We start from the raw sequence: 20,347 nt of genomic DNA on the forward strand, positions 1-20,347 counted from the left end.
CTGGCTTTTGAAGGCAGTGCCCAGCTCGCTCTCTGCTCAGAGCCCAGCCCAGGGCTCCTCGTTCCGGCTCTGGCACGGAATTCCTCCCGACTTTGTTCCCCAAATCCCCGCGGGTTTATGGCAGGGCTGCCATAATTCACCCGATGCTGAAATTGGCGATTACCTGCTCTGATTTCTGAGCTTATTTTAAACAGAAAATGCTAAAAATACTGGCTTAAGCCAATCAAGGGAAGAAAAAAGAAAGGCATTATTGGCCCTTTTTCACTTGGCCGGCGTTCACAGGCGAGCTGAGATCCTGCAGGGCTGATGAAATGCCTGGTGTTATCCAGCTCCAGGCACAGGCTGAGCTCTGCGAAAAACTCCCTTTGGGCCCCCCAAAATGGGTCAAAATCCCAGAATGGGTCCCCCCAAACCAACTGGGGTGGCAGAAGCTCTCCATGGTTTTATCCCAAGGTGAGGGGTGGTGGCAGACACCCAGAGAATGGCTCGAGGTGGTCTAGGAAGTGCATGGCAGGAAAAGAAATTGAATATATTCTTCTCAAAAATCAGCACTGCTGCTCCTGGCCTTTCATTTTTATTTAATTTTGGTTTTCTGGGTTTTTTTTTTGTTCCCATCATGAGCAGAGCACAGGCTGACTCTGCCTGTAATCCCTTTTTCTGGAATCATCCCATTGGCTTTCTGGATGTCCCTTGGCTTCCAAACCAAAGGCAGGAAAGCCTCAAACCCAGAGCAGCCATGAGACAACTGGGAAATGAAATTTATAAAACCCAAAAGTCTTTAAGATGACTTTTCTGTGAAGAACAGGAGATATCCAAAGAGCTTGGAAGGATGACACCTCTTGAAGCATCCCTCATTAATTAGGAGAAGGTGAGGAATTCCTGGCCAATTTTGTCCTTAACAGCATCACTTAACATCCTTAATCCCAATATTTTGTCAAGCCAGGTGCTGTTTCTTGGAGAACAATTTCCTAGCCAGTTTGGCCTCCAAATGCCTCGGGTGCCCCTCCAGGGATGGGGACTCCACCACCTCCCTGGGCAGATCATTGCCTGGGAGATCTCAAAGAAGCTTCACCGTGGTTTTGGCACAAGACAGCCCCAAAAAGTCAACTCTCCCAATTTCTTTGAATACACAGAGAAAAGCAGGAGTTCTCCTGGCAAAGCAGGAGTTTCCCTGCTCACCTCAGAAGTCCTGGTTCATTCAGACAGCTCCAGAGCACTGGAATGCTCTCCTTGGACATTTGTGCATGGAACAGACACTGTTTGTGCCCTTCACATGCATTCATTCAAGGAAATAACTACTTTAAAATAGAGACCCTCAGTGCCCAGATTATGACATTTATTCTTATTTCCTGGGCTGCAGAAGGGCTTGAGAAGCTGAGGTGATCCCTGACCCTGATAATCCCCTTTCAACCAAACCAGCTCCTCCAGTTCAGCTGGCAGGGGCAGGGGGTGTTGCTGTTTTGGGGTTTTGCTGATTTGTTTTCCTGGATTCATTGCAATCCCACTGCTCCCCAGAACCAAAGGTGAAATGTAGGAGTGGGCAACCCCCAGGAAACGAAATGAGCATCCCCTGTGAAGCGAGACAGCAGAAACCACCTTCCTTCAGGGGCAAAATGAATTTCACCTCCAACCCTCCCTCCCATTTCTGCGTGTGGTGTCCAGGCTGTTTCCATTTCTGTGTGACAAAATGTTCTCTTGATAGGAAGCAGACCTGGGGCTGCTCCAGCCCTCAGATATGGGAGGGCTTGCCTGCACTGAGTGCCATCTATCACTGCAGTGGAAAGCCAACCGTGGCACTCGCAGCCTCCTTGGGGAGGGGGGGGAAAAACCACAATTCTTTCAAGATTCGCCAGTTACTTTACAAGTTAAGCCTGTCAGTTTAGCACTAAATCTTGCACTTGAAATGCTGAAATAAAAAAAGGAAAGGAACCCCCCCCCAAAAAAAAACCCAAAAAAAACCCCCCAAAACCCCAAAAAAACCCAACCAAACAAAAAGAAACCCAAAACCCCCCAATCTTCTGAGGATTGATTTGTGGGGCTTTCCCTGCCCTCTCTGCAGCCAGATCCATCCATGCTGAAATGAAAAAAGGAAAGGAAAACCCCCCCAAAAAAACCCCAAAACCCCAAAAAACCCCAACCAAACAAAAAGAAACCCAAAACCCCCCAATCTTCTGAGGATTGATTTGTGGGGTTTTCCCTGCCATCTCTCTAGCCAGATCCATCCTCTTCTTGGCCTTTGCATGGCAAGCACTGGACCAGGCTGCCCAAGGAATTGGAATCCCCATTCCTGGAATGAGGCACTCGGGGATGTGGTTTGGTGCTGGGGGAATGGCTGGACTCGATGATTTTGGGGGGCTTCTCCATCCTAAAGTTCTACATTTCAGGGGGTAAGGTGGCCTGAGGAGGCTGCTGGAGAGATCTGGAGAGATCCTGGCACAGGGAAAAAGAGGGTCAAGCAGTGGCAAGGTCAAGGATATATTTACACTGCTTATCAGGAGGGAGACCACAGGATCTGTGCTTGAAAGGAGAGGGGAAAAAAAATCTCATTCACAACATTTAATGAAAAACATTTTTCCCTCCTGCCCTGCCCCGAGACAATTTTCACAGAAATATCAGTTTCCAATTACTTTTTTTTTTCTTTTGTTGGTTTTATTGGGGGTTTATTGAAGAGCAGAGAAGCCCATTTTTCATGGAGAAAACAGCAAACCCCTGCTAAGCTTGGGGAAACAACAATCAAAATAAGAAGAGTGAAAGAAAAGAAAAGAAGGAGCTGTTTCCTGGGGAAGGACTAAAACCATCAGGCTGTGGTTTCTAACAGAGAATAAATCCGACTTATTTTATTACTCTTAGGGGTCTAATTGCCATTAGACCTTAATTGTCTCCTGGCTTGCTTTGCAAAGCACAGAAAGCACAGCCTGTGCCGGCCACTGGCTGCACTCAGCCGCTCCTTTGATATTCACGGGCGCGTTCTCTCCCTTTCATCCTGGTGTAAAGGAGGAAGAGGAGGCTGCTGAGCACCTGACAGCTTCAAGGTCCTCACAGGGCTCCTGTGTCCCAGCCCAGGGGGCTGTGCTGGAGCTGTCTGAGCCAGACACAGCATCCTGAGCCCTCCTCGTGTTCCTCCTGCCACCGCTTTTGTCCCGCTGCCACGCTCGGCAGGTGCTGCCCTTCCTCCCCCAGCCGATCCTTTTGAAAAGACATCAAAAAGCTCCGTCAGGCACAAGGAAAGGGATATTTGTTTAGGCTGAATCGGCTCCCTAATTGCCATGCGGGCTCTTCCATCGACAACAAACAGAGCTGGCCACGAGGGCTCTGTGCTTTTGAAAGCTGGATTGAGCTGAGTGGGGTCTCAGAAGCGCAGCCAGCTGAGATGGTTCTGCTCGTGTTTGAGCACAGGGTGGTTCCAGGGGAGCAGAAGGTGGCAGAACAGAGCCCGTGTGGCCAGCAGCCTCCCTCTGGGTCACTGGAACTCAACGAGTGACCTGCCAGAATGGTTTGGGCTGGAAGAGACCCTAAAGATCAGCTCATTCCAGCCCTGCCATGGCAGGGACACCTCCCACTGTCCCAGCTGCTCCAAGCCCTGTCCAGCCTGGCCTGGGACATTCCCAGGGATCCAGGGGCAGCCACAGCTGCTCTGGGCCTCCCCACCCTCCCAGCAGAGAATTCCTTCCCAAGATCTGAAGTTAACCCACCCTCCCTTGGTGACCCCTCCAGCCAAGGTGGGATCCAGAGCAGGACCCCGGGAGATGCAGGTGGAAGCTCACCTTGCATTCACCACCCTCCTCTCCTCTTCCCCAGACAATCTGGGCAAACACCAGTGCCAAGTGTTATAAATGATCAAACTGGCAGCCAAATTTATTTTAAAAAATGATAAATTTATTATATCGACAACCAAGAAAAATAGAATATTATAAAACTGCCACAGCCAAGACAGCGTCAAGCCCGGACTTTGACGCTGGGTGAACTTGGGTCAAACCGACGTAATGTCAGCGTCTCCCTAGAGTTTCACACCAACTGCTCCAGGTAGCCAGCTTATATTTAGTTTATTCTACCTGGAGCAGAAATGACCTGAGATTTCTGTAAGTTCCTACGTATGTATAACAGGAACTATAGAGATTCAGTCCTGTATAAAAGTCAATCTATAGGTTTGGATGGCTGTCTGGGCTCCTCGGAATGGTCTTCCTTTCAGCTGTAGGCAGGACATCGCTGTTCTTTGATGTAATCTCTTCCAGGTGTTGTTTGGTGAATGTTCTGGACAGTCTTGGGAAATGGTCGATGATCAGCCAGGAAAGACTCATTCATTCGTTAATAGTCATGATTTTATCTGGGCGAGTCTGGGAAATCTTTTGAAAGGAAAAGCCCTGCTTCTGGCCATGGGGGTCAGGGGCATGGTTGGACATTTAGAATTTTTATACAATTTCCAAAGCATGAATTATCTACATCATATACTACACAAGGATGGAAGGATTTCCCCCAAACTTCTGTTTTTTGCTGAATGACCTTCCCTGGTCTCCGTGGGGTGGGATTTCCCTGCAGAGCCTGTGTCCAGTCCAATGTTCAGGCTGAAGGGATCATCCTGGGCTGGGCTTCAGCTTCCCGATGATTTGTGAGTGCTGGGGGCAATTTCTGCCTTTATTTCTATAAATAGCTGTCCTGTCTCCTCGGCTTTCTGCTGCTGTGGGTTTAGCACATTCATTACTCCAAGGGCAGGGGAAAAAATGATCAAATAATAATAATATCAGACAGTTGGTGGTTTTGTTTCATAGCATCCAGGGCATGGAAGGCAACTTCCTCTTCCCCAGAGCAACAGGGATTCAAAACCTGAGGGCTGAGGGAGCAAAATCGCAGCTTTTCAGTGAGCAGTGGCAAAGCTGAGAGCCCTGGGGCTGAAGAGGCTGTGAAAGAAGTGAAAAAAGTGAAAAATTAAAGTTTAAAAAGTGAGAAAAGTGAGAAAGTGAAAAAAGTGAAAAAAAAAAAAAAGTTTAAAAAGTGAAAAAGTGAGTAAGTGAAAAAAGCGAAAAAAGTGAAAAAAGTGAAAAATTAAAGTTTAAAAAGTGAGAAAAGTGAGAAAGTGAAAAAAGTGAAAAAAATAAAGTTTAAAAAGTGAAAAAAGTGAGAAAAGTGAAAAAAGTGAAAAAAGTGAAAAAAATTAAAGAGGTTTAAAAAGTGAAAAGTGAAAAAGGTGAAAAAATTATAGAAGTTTAAAAAGTGAGTAAAGTGAAAAAAGTAAAAAAAATTAAAGAAGTTTAAAAAGTGAGAAAAGTGAAAAAAGTGAAAAAAAGGAGTTTTAAAAGTGAGAAAAGTGAGAAAAGTGAAAAAAATTAAAGAAGTTTAAAAAGTGACAAAAGTTTAACAAATGAAAAAAATGAAAAAAGGAAAAAAAATTAGAGGCTTAAAAAGTGAAAAAGTGAAAAAAAGTAAAAAAAAGATTAATGTTTAAAAAGTGAGAAAAGTGAAAAAAAATTAAAAAATTAAAGAAGTTTTAAAAGTGAAAAAAGTGAAAAAAGTGGGAAAAAAGGAGTTTTAAAAGTGAGAAAAGTGAAAAAAGTGAAAAAAGTGAAAAAAATTTAAAGACTTTTAAAAAGTGACAAAATTTTAACAAACAAAAAAGTGAAAAAAGTAAAAAAACATGAAAGAGGTTTGAAAAGTGAAAAAGTGAAAAAAAGTGAAACAAATTAAAGTTTAAAAAGTGAAAAGTGAAAAAGGTGAAATAATTAAAGAAGTTTAAAAAGTGAAAAAGTGAAAAAAGTGAAAAAGGGTAAAAAAATTAAAGAAGTTTAAAAAGTGAGAAAAGTGAAAAAAGTAAAAAAAAAATTAATGTGAAAAAACTGAAAAAGTGAAAAAACTGAAAAAAATTAAAGTTTGAAAAGTGAAAAAAGTGAAAAAAAATTAAGAAGTTAGTGAAAAAAGTGAAAAAAGTGAAAAAAGGACCAGCTGTAGTGTCCAAAATGTAGACAAATTATAGATTGATCTGGACAAGGGAGGTCCTGCAACAAGGCTGCAAGAGCAGGGACAATTCCATGCACCAGCACATCAGGAATGAGCTCAAATTCTCAGCATTCCTGCCTGTGATGGATGCAGGAGCCAGGATCAAGTGTTCACCATGAGGAGGAGAATTCCTTTTTGATCCCAGCCACAGGACATCCCCAACTGGAAGAGACCCTCCAGGCTCCTCCTGGGGCTGCCCAAACCCAAACCACACAGGTGAGGGCATTGTCCAAGTGCTCCTGGAGCTCTTCCAGCCCTGGGGATGTGCCCTCTTCCCTGGGTGCCCAAACAGCCTCTGGGGGAAGAAAAAAAATTATCTTAAAAATTTTGAAAATTTTTAAGATAAATCTAGGCTGGGATGGACATTGAATCCCAGGATGGTTGGGGTTGGAAGGGACCTTCAGGATCATTTAGTGCCATCCCCTGCCATGGCCAGGGACACCTCCCACTGTCCCAGGGGGCTCCAAGCCCTGTCCAGCCTGGCCTGGGACACCTGCAGGGATGGAGACTCCATCAGTTCCCTGGGAAGCCCATTCCAGTGGAGGGATCCCTCACCCCTCCCTCTCTCTCATGCCTGACCACATCCAGCTTCCTGCCCAGCCCTGAGTGCCGTGGGCAGCTGAGCTGTGAGCTGAGGGCACATCCTGGGGGGAGAGGATGGATTTTAGCCAGGCTGTCCTGTTCTGGGACAGGGCTTGGACAAGGAACCTCAACCTTCCCAACCGAGCGACTCCATCCCAGTGCAGAAATCTCCACAATTCATGGGGAGATTTGGGTTTTTCATGGGGATTTTCACGCAGCTGGCTCTGCTTTTTTTTTTTTCCCTTTTATATTTATTTCACATTTTAAAGGCATCATTTTGGTTTTTTTCAAGGAGCACCTCCTTCTCTCACCATGCAAGGCTTTGTTTTTGTGGCAGCGTGGCCGAGCTGTTGTGGGGGAAATGCTCCTCTCTGGAACAAAGAGGGGAAAGGGAAATGTGCCCATCCCACATGGATGGCCAAAGTCTCTGTAGCACATCTGGGAACATCCCTCTGCCAGGACCTGGCCAGGTTTTCCTCGTGGGATGTACACTGTGATAGCAACACTCCCTCCCCACCCTTCTCCCCCAGGCTTGACAGCAACATTTTGGGTTCAGACAGGTGAATTCCACTCAACTCCAGCCTGAAGCTCCAAGTCTGCACCCCTCCAATTGAAAAAAAAAAAATTAAATAAAGAGGAAAATGCCACATTTGAAGAAATAATAAAGGGGAACACATACAGGTCCTGGAACACATTAACTTACAATTCTTAGAGCTGCTCCCAACGTGGTTTCTGTTCCCATGGTCACTTCCAGGCCATCTCAAAGTCCCAAAGTGTTTAAGAACAAAAAATCCACAGAGGACAGGCACTGTGGCCTCCTGTGCAATATGAAACACTTCCTTTTTTGGCATCCTGGAGAAAATCTCACCAGTACTTACATCTGATTCTGGATCTTGCTTTCAACCCTGAGTGTAGCAGCCCATCCTGAGGACTGAGTGGAGCATCCCAAAGGAACAGTTTAAAAGGGTCTGAAGGGACAGGACACTGGGAATGGTTCCCACTGCCAGAGGGCAGGGATGGATGGGATATTGGGAATTAGGAATTGTTCCCTGGGAGGGTGGGCAGGCCCTGGCACAGGTGCCCAGAGCAGTTGTGGCTGCCCCTGGATCCCTGGCAGTGCCCAAGGCCAGGTTGGACACTGGGGCTGGGAGCACCCTGGGACAGTGGGAGGTGTCCCTGCCCGTGGCAGGGGGTGGAATGGGATGAGATTTAAGGTCCCTTCCAACCCAAACCATTCCATGATCCTGTGATCCCGTGGTTATGCAACTGCAGGAAGCAGAAGATGCTACAAGTCTGTTGTGAACACTCCTGGATGGAAGAGATTTGCCACACACAGATCCTTGGATCTTTCCATCTCCTGAAAAAAAAGCCAGGAATATTGGAATGTCATCTCTGGGGAGCTCCTCCCTTGACTGCTGTGCCTGCCTCTCCTTCTGGGTCTGCCCAGCAGTTCCCATCTGCACATGCTGCCCACAAATGAAGTATTAATTTTTAAATATTTTTTTAACTTTAGGTTAAGTGAGTTTAAACTTTACTGAGCAACGAAGCCACCCTAGTTGAAAAGCTCTCCACATGGGTGAGATTATCTTGTCAAGCAGGAGCCATCCCTGTTAGCTGAGTGGGAGATTTGCATGGAAAGTTCCCATTAGGGCTAATGCAAGTCATATGTGGCAAGAGGGAAGAGAAGAGTTGGGTGGGAGAGCATGTGCCGTGAGAAAGTGGGATAACTGGGTGGAAAGATGGGATTTTCGGAGAAGTTTCTTCCCAGAATGTGGTGGAGCCACCAGCCCCAGGGGCATTTAACAGCCCTCTGGATGTGGCACTTGGTGACATGGCTGGTGGTGGCCTTGGCAGGGCTGGGAGAACATTTGGACTCGATGATCTTCGAGGGCTTTTCCAACCTAAATGATTTTGTGATTCTAAAAAGGGAGGGGGAAAGGTGGCAAGGAGACAATGAAACCCCCAGGAAGCAGCAGCAGTCGTGCTCATCCCACTTCCCTGATGTCCTGCCAAGAACCTGCTCCAAGGAGAAAATCTGGAAAAAGCCAGCAGGGTTATCACTGCAGGGCTCCTAAAATGCAAGGGTGTCACTGCAAGGAGATCCTAAAATGTCCTTCTTCCCCTTCACAAGGTCCAGACACCAAGAAAAAACTCTTTGGAGTCACAAAGAACTTCAAAGATAAGAGACAAAGCATTTCCATCATCAAGTCCAGCTCCTGGCCCTGCTCAGGACAGCCACAATCCAAGCTGAACAGCCTCTGCTTTCTTCCTCAGGTATTTTCTCCAGGCATTTCCCTGGATCCTCTCTCAGGTCAGAACAGCAGGTAACCCAAGTGACATTTGCTGCTGACATACACAAGTGTCCCAAACTGCAGCCACGTCCAAAAGGTTTCAGGTTAAAGCCCTTGTAAACCTCTTTTCATCCCTAAAATCAGTGCAGCCTCTGAGGAGAAGGAGATTGCAGCCTGCCCATCACCATAAGCATTTTCCCCTGGGCAGATGCTTTTTTCCCAAGGGAGGCCATGAAAGAGAACTGTGGTGGGAAACCAACATGCTGACAGCCCCATTAATGAATCCTGTCCTAGCACAAATTCTTGGTCAGTGCTGTAATGAGCCAGCTAAGCATGCTGTCTTCAGAGGAAACAATAAAAAAATATAAATAAAAGAGTTACAAAACAGACTCTCTTGCGAAATCCTTGCCCAAGAGCCCCAAACCTGCAATAATCTTCACTCACACCACAAGAAAAGGTACCTCTGGCTTTATCTTTCCCCTGACACTGCCAAGTCCTTTAAAACCCCACAGCAATGTGCTTCCCACATCTCCCAGGCTGGGGGATGTGGAGGGGAGGCCAGGGGGAAGTGAAGCAATGGGCCAGCAGACACCTCAAAGCCATTTGCTCCCTCAGCCACATCCCTGGAGCCAGGATCTCTCCCACAGCTCCTCCAGATGTTTGCACCATGAATTCCCCAAGTGGAGGAGCCAGGTGTGCTCCCCAGTGCTCACACACACGCTGAGAGCCACCACCCTCTTAAAAACAGGGCGTGAAACCCAGTTTTTAAACCCAAAGTGCAGCCCTTGAGGGGCTGCCCACCACATCCAGGGAGAGCCTGTTCCCAAGCTCTCACAGCTCAGAGCCTGCTCAAAGGGCCCCCAGCCCTCCTTCAGCTGCAAGAAAAGGGGATGTGCCTGGTTTTGGTCCCTGGAGCATGCCTGAGCCTCTGCTGATGGTTTCTTTGCTGTGTGAAGGCACTGGCAGGGCCAGGGCTGCAAGGTGAGAGCTGCCAAGGGGTCAGCTGGATGAAGCCTGAGAGAAACAGGGGAGAGGTTTCATGGCTGACCCTTCACCCCTGCCTTCATCTCTCACAGTCCTGCTGTGCTCCCCATCACCCTTCCAGCATTTTTCCCCTGCTTTTTTGCAGGAGGTCCCTGGTCACTGAAACTCTCCCCTGGAATTTCCCTCCTGAGAGTGACTATCACTGGGCAGCTGGAAGAACTGCAAGAAAACCAGAGGGTGAGTGGCTGAATTTTATTTTTTTTTTATTTTTTTTAATGGTTAAAAAGCCCTTAAAAGCAGCTGGGGAGCTGGTGGGGTAGACAGTTCCTGGAAGGCACAGGCATTGCATCACTGCATCCCTGAGGATGGATAACATGGAAATAGACAGTGCTAAACCCAACAGAAACACTGGCCCTGATATTAATGAGGGGCAAATAAACCCCCAGTTGACACAGATCTGAGGTGATTGTTGGCCACAGGAAACCAAACGAGATTCACCTCCCTCCTGCTCCCCTCTTCCTCAGTTCAGACCCACCAAGAAGCAAAACCCACACTCTGGATAGAATCAGTGAGAAAAAAAGGAGTGTCCAAAACCTGCTTAAGAGTCAGCTGGTCCAACCCAACTGCACCTGCTGGACTTAAGGGTTAGTCTAAGCCTAAGAGCAGAGGAACAGCTTTACTGATGTCAGTACAACAGCTGGGCAGGTGCAGCTGATGGCAGAGCAGAGAACACATGTGGAGGAGTTTTTGCAGGCTGAGGAGTTTTTGCAGGACAATGGCCACATGCACAATCCAGCCTGCTTGGGATAATGGACAATGGACACATTCACTGTCACTGACATCTTCTATGGAAAATCCTTTCCTTAGGATTTTTCCCTCCTGAGAAGCTGAGAGGCCTCAGGAACAAACTGCAAACAATTCTTATCTGCTGCTGTGGGATGCAGCAGGTGGATCTGGGATTGGTCTCTGTGGTTGCTTCTAATTAATGGCCAATCCCAGCCCAGCTGTCCAGACTGTCTCAGTCAGACACAAACCTTTGTTATTGATTCCTTTTCTATTCTTAGAAGCCTTCTGACGAAATCCTTTCTTCTATTCTTTTAATAGTTTTTAATACAATATATATAATAAAATCATAAACCAAGCCTTCTGAACATGGAGTCAACTTTCTCGTCTCTTCCCTCATCCTGGGACCCCTGTGAACACAACTACAGTTCACAAACAATGAATAATGAAAATATTCAGAAATAGGGTTGGTATATCCTTGAAAAAGATACAAGAAGAGTCATCAGGACTCAGCAAGTTTGTCAGTGAGCTTGGGAAAGTGAGAAAAAAGACAGTTCATGGGTGGGACAGAAAACTACACCATGAAAAATTCGATGATCCAATCAGCATTATATTTTAGATGCATGAACAGCTAGGATTAGCCAACCATGTATTAGCTAGAGATGTGTGGGCAGTAGAGAATTATTACAAATACAGTCTTTGTAGGAATAATAAATTGGGCTTCACTGCATCATATTGGTTATGGTGGGATGTCCCTGAACCTCCACACCCCACAAACATACACCACTCATGGCAAAAAGCTGGAGGAAAACCAGCTTGGCCCCCTGGCCCTGGTTTCCTGCAGGGAGCTGGACACGGGGCAGATGCACCTCTTAAAATGTCCAACACCTTTTTACAGCCAAGCTGGGAGAGTGCAGCAGTGGATCACACCCAGGCCCTCTCTCTGGACCCTCTCAGCCACCACTTTCCAGGGCTGCCTGAAACATTTTAAGGAGAAGCAAAGCAGTTAGAACAACTTAAAAAGTCACAAGAGACGGCAGGCCTGGAAATTTTGCTGTCCCTGCTGTGCTTTTAGTTTCTCTTTCTGGTTGTGTTTTTCTTTTAAAGGAGTTGAGGTGACCCAGCAGAACAGAGAGCTCTGGTGAGCTGTGGGTGACCCCTGCACTGGTTCCAGTTTAATTGTGCTAACACTGTCTTTGGCTGGATTGGCACATTTTGGACAGGAGCCCAAATTCACATTGACAAGGGTCTGGAAGAGCCAAAATGTGGGTGGTGACCTCCCAAACCCCAAATCACTGGACCATTGCCCCTGCTTGGGGCTGATATCCCTTTATTTACACGACAGAAATGGGTCAACCTGGCCACACCCTCCCCAACACAGGAGACTGACCAGGGGCTCTCCAACTTCAAACCCTCTCCCACTGCTTCCATCAGTCTCTTTCAAGCTGTAAACCAGACATTCATTCCACAGTTCCCTACTCTGTCACAGGCATTCACAGTGATGGGAAGGCTGGTTTCACCTTAATTCAAGAGAATATTTTTAGGATCTCTTTTTTTTTTTTCTTTTTTTGGGGGGGAGAAGGAGAAATATCTTCAGGATTCTTTTGATCCTCTGGCCTCAAAAGAAATGTTATTGTAGACTGGTAGAATCACAGAATGGTTTGGGTTGGAAGGGACCTTAAAGCCCATCTTATTCCAACCTCCTTCCACTAGACCAGGTTGGTCCTACTAAAAATTTGCTTCCTCTTCTTCACTGGGCTCCTGAGAGGTGTCACAGGGCTGAAAGCCCCCAGACCAGGATTGGAAGTGCAGACACCTCCTTGCCTCCTCCATGGCCCAAAACCACATTGATTTTCCATGAATCTGGTGATTCTAGCAAGGGGAATTAGAAAAGAGATACAGCAGAGAGGTCAGGTTGTGCATGAAGGGCTTGGGCTAGCTTCTTATTCTGAAAAGCAAATTTAGGTTAAACCAAATTTAAATTTATGTTAAACTGGGTTTGAGCTTTATGCTTTCTGTCATGTGCTGTTACCTTTAACTCCAAAGGGTTTCTGAAGCAGGGAGAAGGAAATACAAGGATAAAAGTTCTGAAGGATCCAAACTGGAAATACAAGGATAAAAGTTCTGAAGGATCCAAACTGGAAATACAAGGATAAAAGTTCTGAAGGAACAGAACTGGAAGTATTGAAGTTTTCATTTTTCAGTGGGTCCAAGCTGCAGGTGAAAGTCAATTTCCTGAGTCTCATGTGTGGCCCAGCCACAAAAGAATGGCCAGAGCTGTCTTTTCCTTTGGCAGTGGATCCCCAGGTCCCCCTCAGGACTGAGTCTGAGATTCTGTGGGTCTAACATAAATCTGAGAACTGGCTGTAGCTCCAGGAGACAGGACTGTAGGAGATGTAAAACCCCCCGGTTCAATCCCAGCTCCAAGGCTGCAGCAAAGATGAAAACCAGCTCCAGGCATGGGATGTTCTGTGCTTTGGAGAAAATCTGGGAGGTTTTTTCCCCTTTAAACCCCCAGGAGGTGGCTAAGAAGGCACCATGGACACTGAAGGAAATGCTGGAAGCATCAAGAATGGTTTCCCACCCGGCCACAGCCCTGTGGTGCAGCAGGGGCATTTCAGCCAGACTCCAAAACTGCCCTTACCACAGAGGTATCCTCTCAGAAGATCACAGGGTTTGTGATCCTGGGATGTGTTAAAAGTCTCTGCTTCAGCCCGTGTGTTCAAAGGATGAGTCGAAGCTCCTCCGTTTTCAGTCTCAGAATTGTTTATTGTATCTTATCTATAAAATTTTCCTCCTGCCCAGCTGAGCTCTGCTCAGCAGGACAGCCAGAGGCACTCTGCCTCCCCCAGGGTGGTGTTATACACTAAAAGCTATGTGTAACATGTTTACAATTATTTTCCAATACCTATCACCTATGGTAGACACTGAGCTTCTACTCTAAACCAATCCAAAAGTGCCACCATCACCAGTAAAGGTGGAGGTAGAGGAGAAGAAGAAGAAGAAGAAGAAAGAAGAGAAGGAAGAGAGTAGAGAGGAAGGAGGAGAGAGGAGAGGAGCGAAGGAGGAGGATGAGTAGATAGAGGAGGTATTAGCATGTCGGCTGCTATGCGACCGAGATCAAGAAGAAGAAGAGACTATAAGAAGAAGACGAGGCCAGACACACCCAAATCCCTCCATCTTGTCCCCAAAAACCCCTGTACTAACAATCCCCAAACCTACATTTGCACCCTGTGATAACTTTATTATTACACTGTTGAACCTGCTGTGGCTTTTATCCCTTCATGTAAAGGTGGCAGTTTGCTCCAGGGTTCATAATGGAGCCCACTGCTGTTCTGGGCTGTGTGCCAGGGTCTCTGAGCCCCCTGGCAGGGTCCTGGCAACTCCAGACTCCCAGAGGGATGTCCTGAGTGCTGACAGTACCCCTGCAGAAGATCCCTTCTCCAGGGACCAGGGGCTCCCACCCAAATCAGAGCCCAGGAAGATGTGGGAGAAGCCAGGGTTCCAGCTGGAGTCACAGCACCTCACAGGACACCTCATCCCATGCATTTGTATGATGGCCCTTTGAAATGAGGTGCACCAGAGCGTTTGTTTCCATGTTTTTAATTGGGACTGGATTCCCACCACTCCTCTCTCATCTGTTCTTTTTTTCCACCTGTCTTTTATTTTATTTCTGGCTCTTTACGGCCTCCTTTTCCAGCTGCTTACAATTATCACCTACGATTCTAATCCCTCCTTAAATGCTCACATAATCACCCCTTTATTTGGGAACCTGCATTCCTACCCTTTGAACCCCAGCTTGTCCTTCTATTTCCTGATCCCAGTTTGTTCCAGTGGTTCCCAATGTCCCGGAATGCCGATTTGCTTTACCTTGTCCTTCTTTCCATGGGAATGAAGGGAATAACTAGCAGCAGAACATGTGGGATTTTGGTGCTGGGAAGGGGTGCCCTGGCCCTGTGGCCAAGGTTTTCATCCCCACATTTACCCACTCCTGCCCATGGATTTGGGCAAACAGCTGGGGTGCTTTGATGGAGCACTTGCTCTCCATTTCCATCCTTTTACCCACTGCCCTCCACGTTCTTCTCCATCTCCAAGATCTCAAAGATTCCAGTGTGCAAGGCCCTCAGATATCTCCTTTTTTAGGTCAAAAACTCCCACTGTCAGCCTCTTATTTAGGAGGCAAATGGATCTGCAGCTCGCTGAACAAAACACCCAAGGACACATGAAGTGGAAATATTGTAGTGGATGTTTCTGGCCGTGGTTGAACCCTCACAGCTCCTTCCTGTGGCTCCTGCCCCTCCTGGCTGGCAAGGAGCCACATCAGGTGCATTCCAAAGTTTGCATTTTCTCCTCCTGTAATTGCATTTCTGTTTGCATTTCTCCTCCTGGCTTCTCCCTGTTACTGCTTCCAAATCCATAATCAAGATGTTCCTTTTTCCTTGGAATGACCTTCCCTCCTCTTTTCTCTCCCCACGGAGAGCTCATCCAGTCCTAAAGTAAACTAAAATGAGTCTGGAAAATCAGGTTTATTTCTCCCCACATCCAAAGTGGTTTCAGTGCAATCCAGGAGCAGCATGGGAATGGTGAGAATGGGAATGGTTTTCCCTGCTGTGGAATCGAGGCCTTCTGACAACCTTCTCCTGAGCTGCTGCATCCCTGTGTCTTCACCTTCTGCAGAAAAAGTTCTCACATCCAAAATGTCCTCCCCAAAGAGGTATTTATGGATTGGGAGCAAGTCAACACTTGCTTTTCCAAGGAAAGCCTGGTTTTCATCTGTCTTCCTGCAGCCTCTCCCTTTTATTGCACCTCCAGTTGAGAGTTGCCACTGCTGGTATTATATGAATTAGGCCAGGGGACCAATTTTGAATCCCAGGCTGAGATAGACAGGAATCCACTGATATGTCTGAAGTGGATCCCAGCAGACAACTTAAAAGGCAGCCCAGTAAACTGAACACTGTAAATCACTGAGGAAATGAAAATTGTTTTTCAGGGATGGTCTTAACCGGGGACCTCCACACATTCGAGATTTGCAACGTGCAGATGTTTTCTTTAAGCAGGGAAGTTCTATTAGTCATTAGTGTGAAGATTTTTGCAAGATTAGGTCAAGCACACGATTATTCAGCCTTCAGATCAGCCACCACACGGGGTCAAATCAGTTCCAAGTGATCTGCTGACAAATTTGCTTCAAATGACCAATTTCCGAGGGCAATGGAGCTGTGTTTTGACAGCTCCCTGAGTAATTTCCGATGAATCCCCCTGAGTCACGTCCGTGCCCAGCTCCTGGAGCTGTGAGACACATCCCACCTCTCACTAGATGTGTCATTTCTCCTTCCAAAGGATATGAATCCCCTCAGCTCCTTGGAATCATAGCTTCTACCTTAAGGTAATGTAAGTAACCCTAAATTCCTGCAGCTAGGAAGGTGGCTGGAAGCCTGGAGTGATCCCACACATTCCTGGCATCCCATGCAAAGGTTTATTTCTCCCCACATCCAAATGGATCCAAATCCAATCTATTTTTATTAAGAAGCTCCATTAGTTGTTGTTTTGGGTTTTTTATTAATGGCCTTCTCATTTGTTTATCTCAGCCCTGAAGAGGGAGACAAGCATGGGCTCACTCTTTCCCCAAAAGCAGAAACACAGGAATTTCCCACTCAGTGCCTGGATTCCCCAGTCTTCCATGCCTTCCCATCCAGTCTGCACTCCCTTAGCCCCACCAAAACCTGCCCACAGCGTGCTGGTGCTGGGCTCTGCAGTTAGGGAATCCCTCTAATATTAATTCCTAAACAGAGTCATGGATCAACAAGATATGAAGCCCAGAGATGTGACAGTCTCAGAAAGAATATTCTGCTTTCTCCCATGCTGTAGCAAACACAGGTGGGATCAGTGGACATGCACTTCTAGGGCTTCCCTGACTGGATACTCAGGGCTCAGCCTTGGTTTCAGATGCCACCATGCTTCAAAACTGCCTGGGAAAATAAACCCCCTGCAGCAGAAGGCCTGGGAAACTGCAGTTTCCTGGGAGCAGAGGCAATTCCCGTCAGGTGTTGGGTGCAGTGCCCTCAGAGTCACCCCTGTGCACTCTGACCTTGCACACACTCCCATCACCTGTGCCAGGGAGCTGCCTGGGTGGGAGAACGAGGCATTCCAAGGCTGGAAATGCCTGATCCAAACTGCTGTCAGCAGCCAAACCAGTGCAGGCTTCTAGGAAAAGCTCTGGGAGTCAGGTTACTGAAGGCTGCATCAAAGCACATGTGTGAGATTACAGTGGCAACTATAAATCTGGCATTTCCTCGTGCTCCAGTGCTTGACTTCCCCCACAAAGTTAAACAGTTTCCCTTTGGGGTGGGGTGGAGCAGGATTTAATCAGGAAAATCCCCAGTGTGCTCAAAGCTCCCATCACCAGGGCTGCACAGACTCCCCCGGCCTCCAGTGGCACCCCTGGAGCTCCCAGCTCTGCAGGACACAGCTGCCATTCCCCAGAGGAAGCAGGATGCTGTGTCCTGGCTTTTGGTTGTGGTCCATCCCACCCAGGACAGTCCACACCTGCAAATCCACTGTTCCTAAAACATGAGGTGTTTTTAAGGGCAGAATGAGGCCAGTCTGGAGCTGTTTCCACAGGCTTTCCAAACCCTCCTGAGCACTGCTGAGTGGAAAATGGCAGGGTTTGAATGTCACTGTCATATTATCTGAAAAATCCTCTTTGCCCAGGATGTCTCTCCTGGGAAGCTGAGAAGCCTCAGATAAAATGAAAACAATATTATCTCATTTGCTTCTCCTGTGTTTTGCTGCTTTGGAATGTGGTTTGGAGATTGTTTATCCAACAGGTGGTTGTTTGGTTGGTTTCTGGTATGAATTATCTTGACTTATTGGCCAACTGGGGCCAAGCTGTGTCGGACTCTGAGGAGAGAGTCTCGAGCTTTCATTATTATCTTTTTAGCCTTCTGTCTGTATCCTTTCTCTGTTCTTTAGTACAGTTTTAGCACAGCATTCTTTAATATAATATAGATCATAAAATAATAAATTAGCCTTTTATAACATGGAGTCATCATTTCCTCCCTTTGTTGGGAGGAAAGACAGAATGGGGTGAAATGAGTTGTAGTGAGAAGAATGGACATAAAAAGAGTGCATCTTCATACAAAATGCAGGCTTAGTTTGCCCCACTCTTCGTGGAACAACTTACCCACCTTAGCTGCTGTCTTGTCATCACACTATGATGTTCTTGGGGGTCAGGGTCTCTGAAAACACCATGGTTTGAAGATGACTGAGGGATGCTGCGCTCACTGGTGGGATGAGGAGGAATTCCTCAGAGCCCAAGGTGTCTGAATGGACAAAACCTGCCTGGAGGGAAGGGCTGAGAGGTGTTGGCAACACTGCTACCAAGGTAGGCAGACATGGGTCTGAGGGGTTTTGTGATGAGGAGCCAGCCCTGAGCTTGTGCATGACCTCAAGCTGCTTCTCAGCCACTTGTTCCCTACAGCATCCTTCAAATCCCTTCCACCTGCCCCACGGCAGGGCCATTCCTTGTGCCTGTCACACACAGCACTCAGCTCAACAGCTCCCACAGCCTGCAGCTAATGAAAGAAGCCCACATCTCTCCATTATTTAAAAAAAACCCAAAATGTGCAGCTCCTTGGTGGCTGCCCTCTCCAGATGACAGTTTTTATGTGCTTCGAAAGAGCTCCTTCCTACTCTGCCCCTGGTTCCCAGAGCTGAGGCCTGGGGCAGGGCCAGACCCATCCCACAGGGGCAAAATTCTCATTTCCTACACAGAATCTGCAGTAAATTACTCTGTTTCTATTAGAAGTCAAATGTTTCAGCTCCCCACGGCTGTTTTGGTAGCATTCACTGAGAACAAGGGACATTTCAGCTGTTTTGGGCTGTGCTTTGCATGAGGGAGAGAGGAAGGTTTAGGGAATGGTTTATTCCCTGCCATGGGGTGGGTTGGGGCTGGCATCTCCCATTGGGGTGAAAATGGACAGCTGAGTGGATCTGCATTTTGGGACTGGTTTTTTCCCAGCCCCTTGACCTCAGGATGTCTCTGTTCCAAGGGGCTCTGTGTCTGCTGCACCCCTCATGCCTGATCCTTGTTGGCTGAACCAGTTGGGGTCTTACACATGGAACAAAAAACCCATGGAAGGGAGTCCAGGGGTGTGGATGCCATGGGACAGGGAGAGAGAAACGGCAAGCGTTTCCCACAGCGGCTTGTGAGAGATTTTAGGGAGCTACAAAGATGTGATAACCTGGTGACTATAAACAACTTGCTGGTACTGTTTTTCTACTTTTCCTCTCAAGGACAGTGAGTGAGAAAGATGTTATTTGTTAGCCAATAGAATAGAATCTATGGTACCACTCTATAAAAACCGCGCGGTTCTTTTGAATAAAGTTCTTCTTTGCCTTTGCTGCGATCCTGACTCTCATCTGTTCCTGCCCCGACCCCGGGGCATGAGTGACACAGGGGGCTCTAAAGGAAGGAGCTGGGCACTCCAAAGTGCACCAGAGAGATGGTCAGAATTCCACCTCACCTCTCCATGCCCTCCTTTTTTCCCCACACTACAAAACGTGGAAGCCCAAGGCAAAGAACTGCCTAATTTACCGCGATTTAACTTGCCGTGAGATTTGGGCACGTCCCTCCTCAGAATGTTCACCTTTGCACCTGGGGAGGGCTGGAGCCGTTCCCTACCCCTGGGAGGGTTCCAGCTGCCTCCATGCTCCTGCTCTCCCAGCTCCAGCCAGGTGAGAGGCTGTGGGAACAAGGGCAGCAAGGAATTTTACGCCCATTAAGGAGCTCACCCAGAGCTTTATGGAGCTCTGGTTTTAGGGCTGGGGAGAGCCTGCACTTGATGTGGAACACAGAGCCTGCAGGCATCGTTTCCCACAGCTTTCACCTTTTCCCTCATGCTCCCATGCCAGTTTACCCGCTTGGCTTTGATGTCTCCAATGGAGAAAATTCCCAAGGGATGCTCCATTAGGGAAACAAGGCCCGGAGATACAAGTGACGCCTTCAGATCATAAACACCCCAAGGCAAAGAGGGAAATTTTCCAATTTCCAGGGGTCTTTGGCTTTTCCACTTTTCAACTCACCAATTTAATCCAGGAGCAATTTGCAGCAATGCTAATTGTGTGTTTTCCCTGAGCTGGGCAAAGTTATAGGCCAATTATTTTTCTTCCACCCTTGTGATGCCTGTGGATTGCTGAAAGGAAAACTATGAAGGAAGAAGCCAAATTTTTTCGACCAAACAGCAAAGCACCATCATTCCTTAATGCCCTTGGAAAAAAAAAATCAAAGCATAGGCAAGGAAATTTGGCATAAGAAATTTTATGCTGCCATGGTTTCAGCACAAAAAGAAGTAAACTGATGCCTTTATCATCCCCAAGTGTTGATAATCTTATAATTTACCTTTCAAGTTATGGAACAGATTTCTTCTGAGTGGCAAGGATACAGTTTTACTCCCATCCAAAGCTTGGAAATTCTACATTTCCTCATCTTAGGATCTTTTGTGACTTGAAAGAAGGTCCCAGCTTCAGAGATCTGATTCATAAAATGCACGTGTACTTGAAGAATTAGCTCAGATATCCACCCCATTTCAAAATTTGAAGTTTTAGAAAGAAAATTTGGGTTTTTCTCAAAACCAGGAAGCCAACTCCTCACTGAGAGCAGGAAATCCAGGTCTGCTTTGAGAGAGCTGGAATTTTATCCAGCTGAGTGATGGAGAAAGGAA

At 47.0% G+C, this 20,347-nt stretch overlaps 1 protein-coding gene across 1 annotated transcript in view; it reads right to left on the reverse strand.

The window, feature by feature from the left end:
• LOC115484485 (uncharacterized) overlaps positions 1–20,347 on the reverse strand; it is a 55,169-nt gene that overhangs the window by 2,962 nt on the left and 31,860 nt on the right. Inside the window, exon 5 of the mRNA XM_050987543.1 lies at positions 7,803–7,927. Within this exon, the coding sequence (XP_050843500.1) occupies positions 7,803–7,927 (125 nt within the window). The remainder of the gene's footprint in view (positions 1–7,802; positions 7,928–20,347) is intronic.

This window comes from Serinus canaria (assembly GCF_022539315.1).
Source record: "Serinus canaria isolate serCan28SL12 chromosome 7 unlocalized genomic scaffold, serCan2020 HiC_scaffold_29, whole genome shotgun sequence".
NCBI lineage: Eukaryota > Metazoa > Chordata > Aves > Passeriformes > Fringillidae > Serinus > Serinus canaria.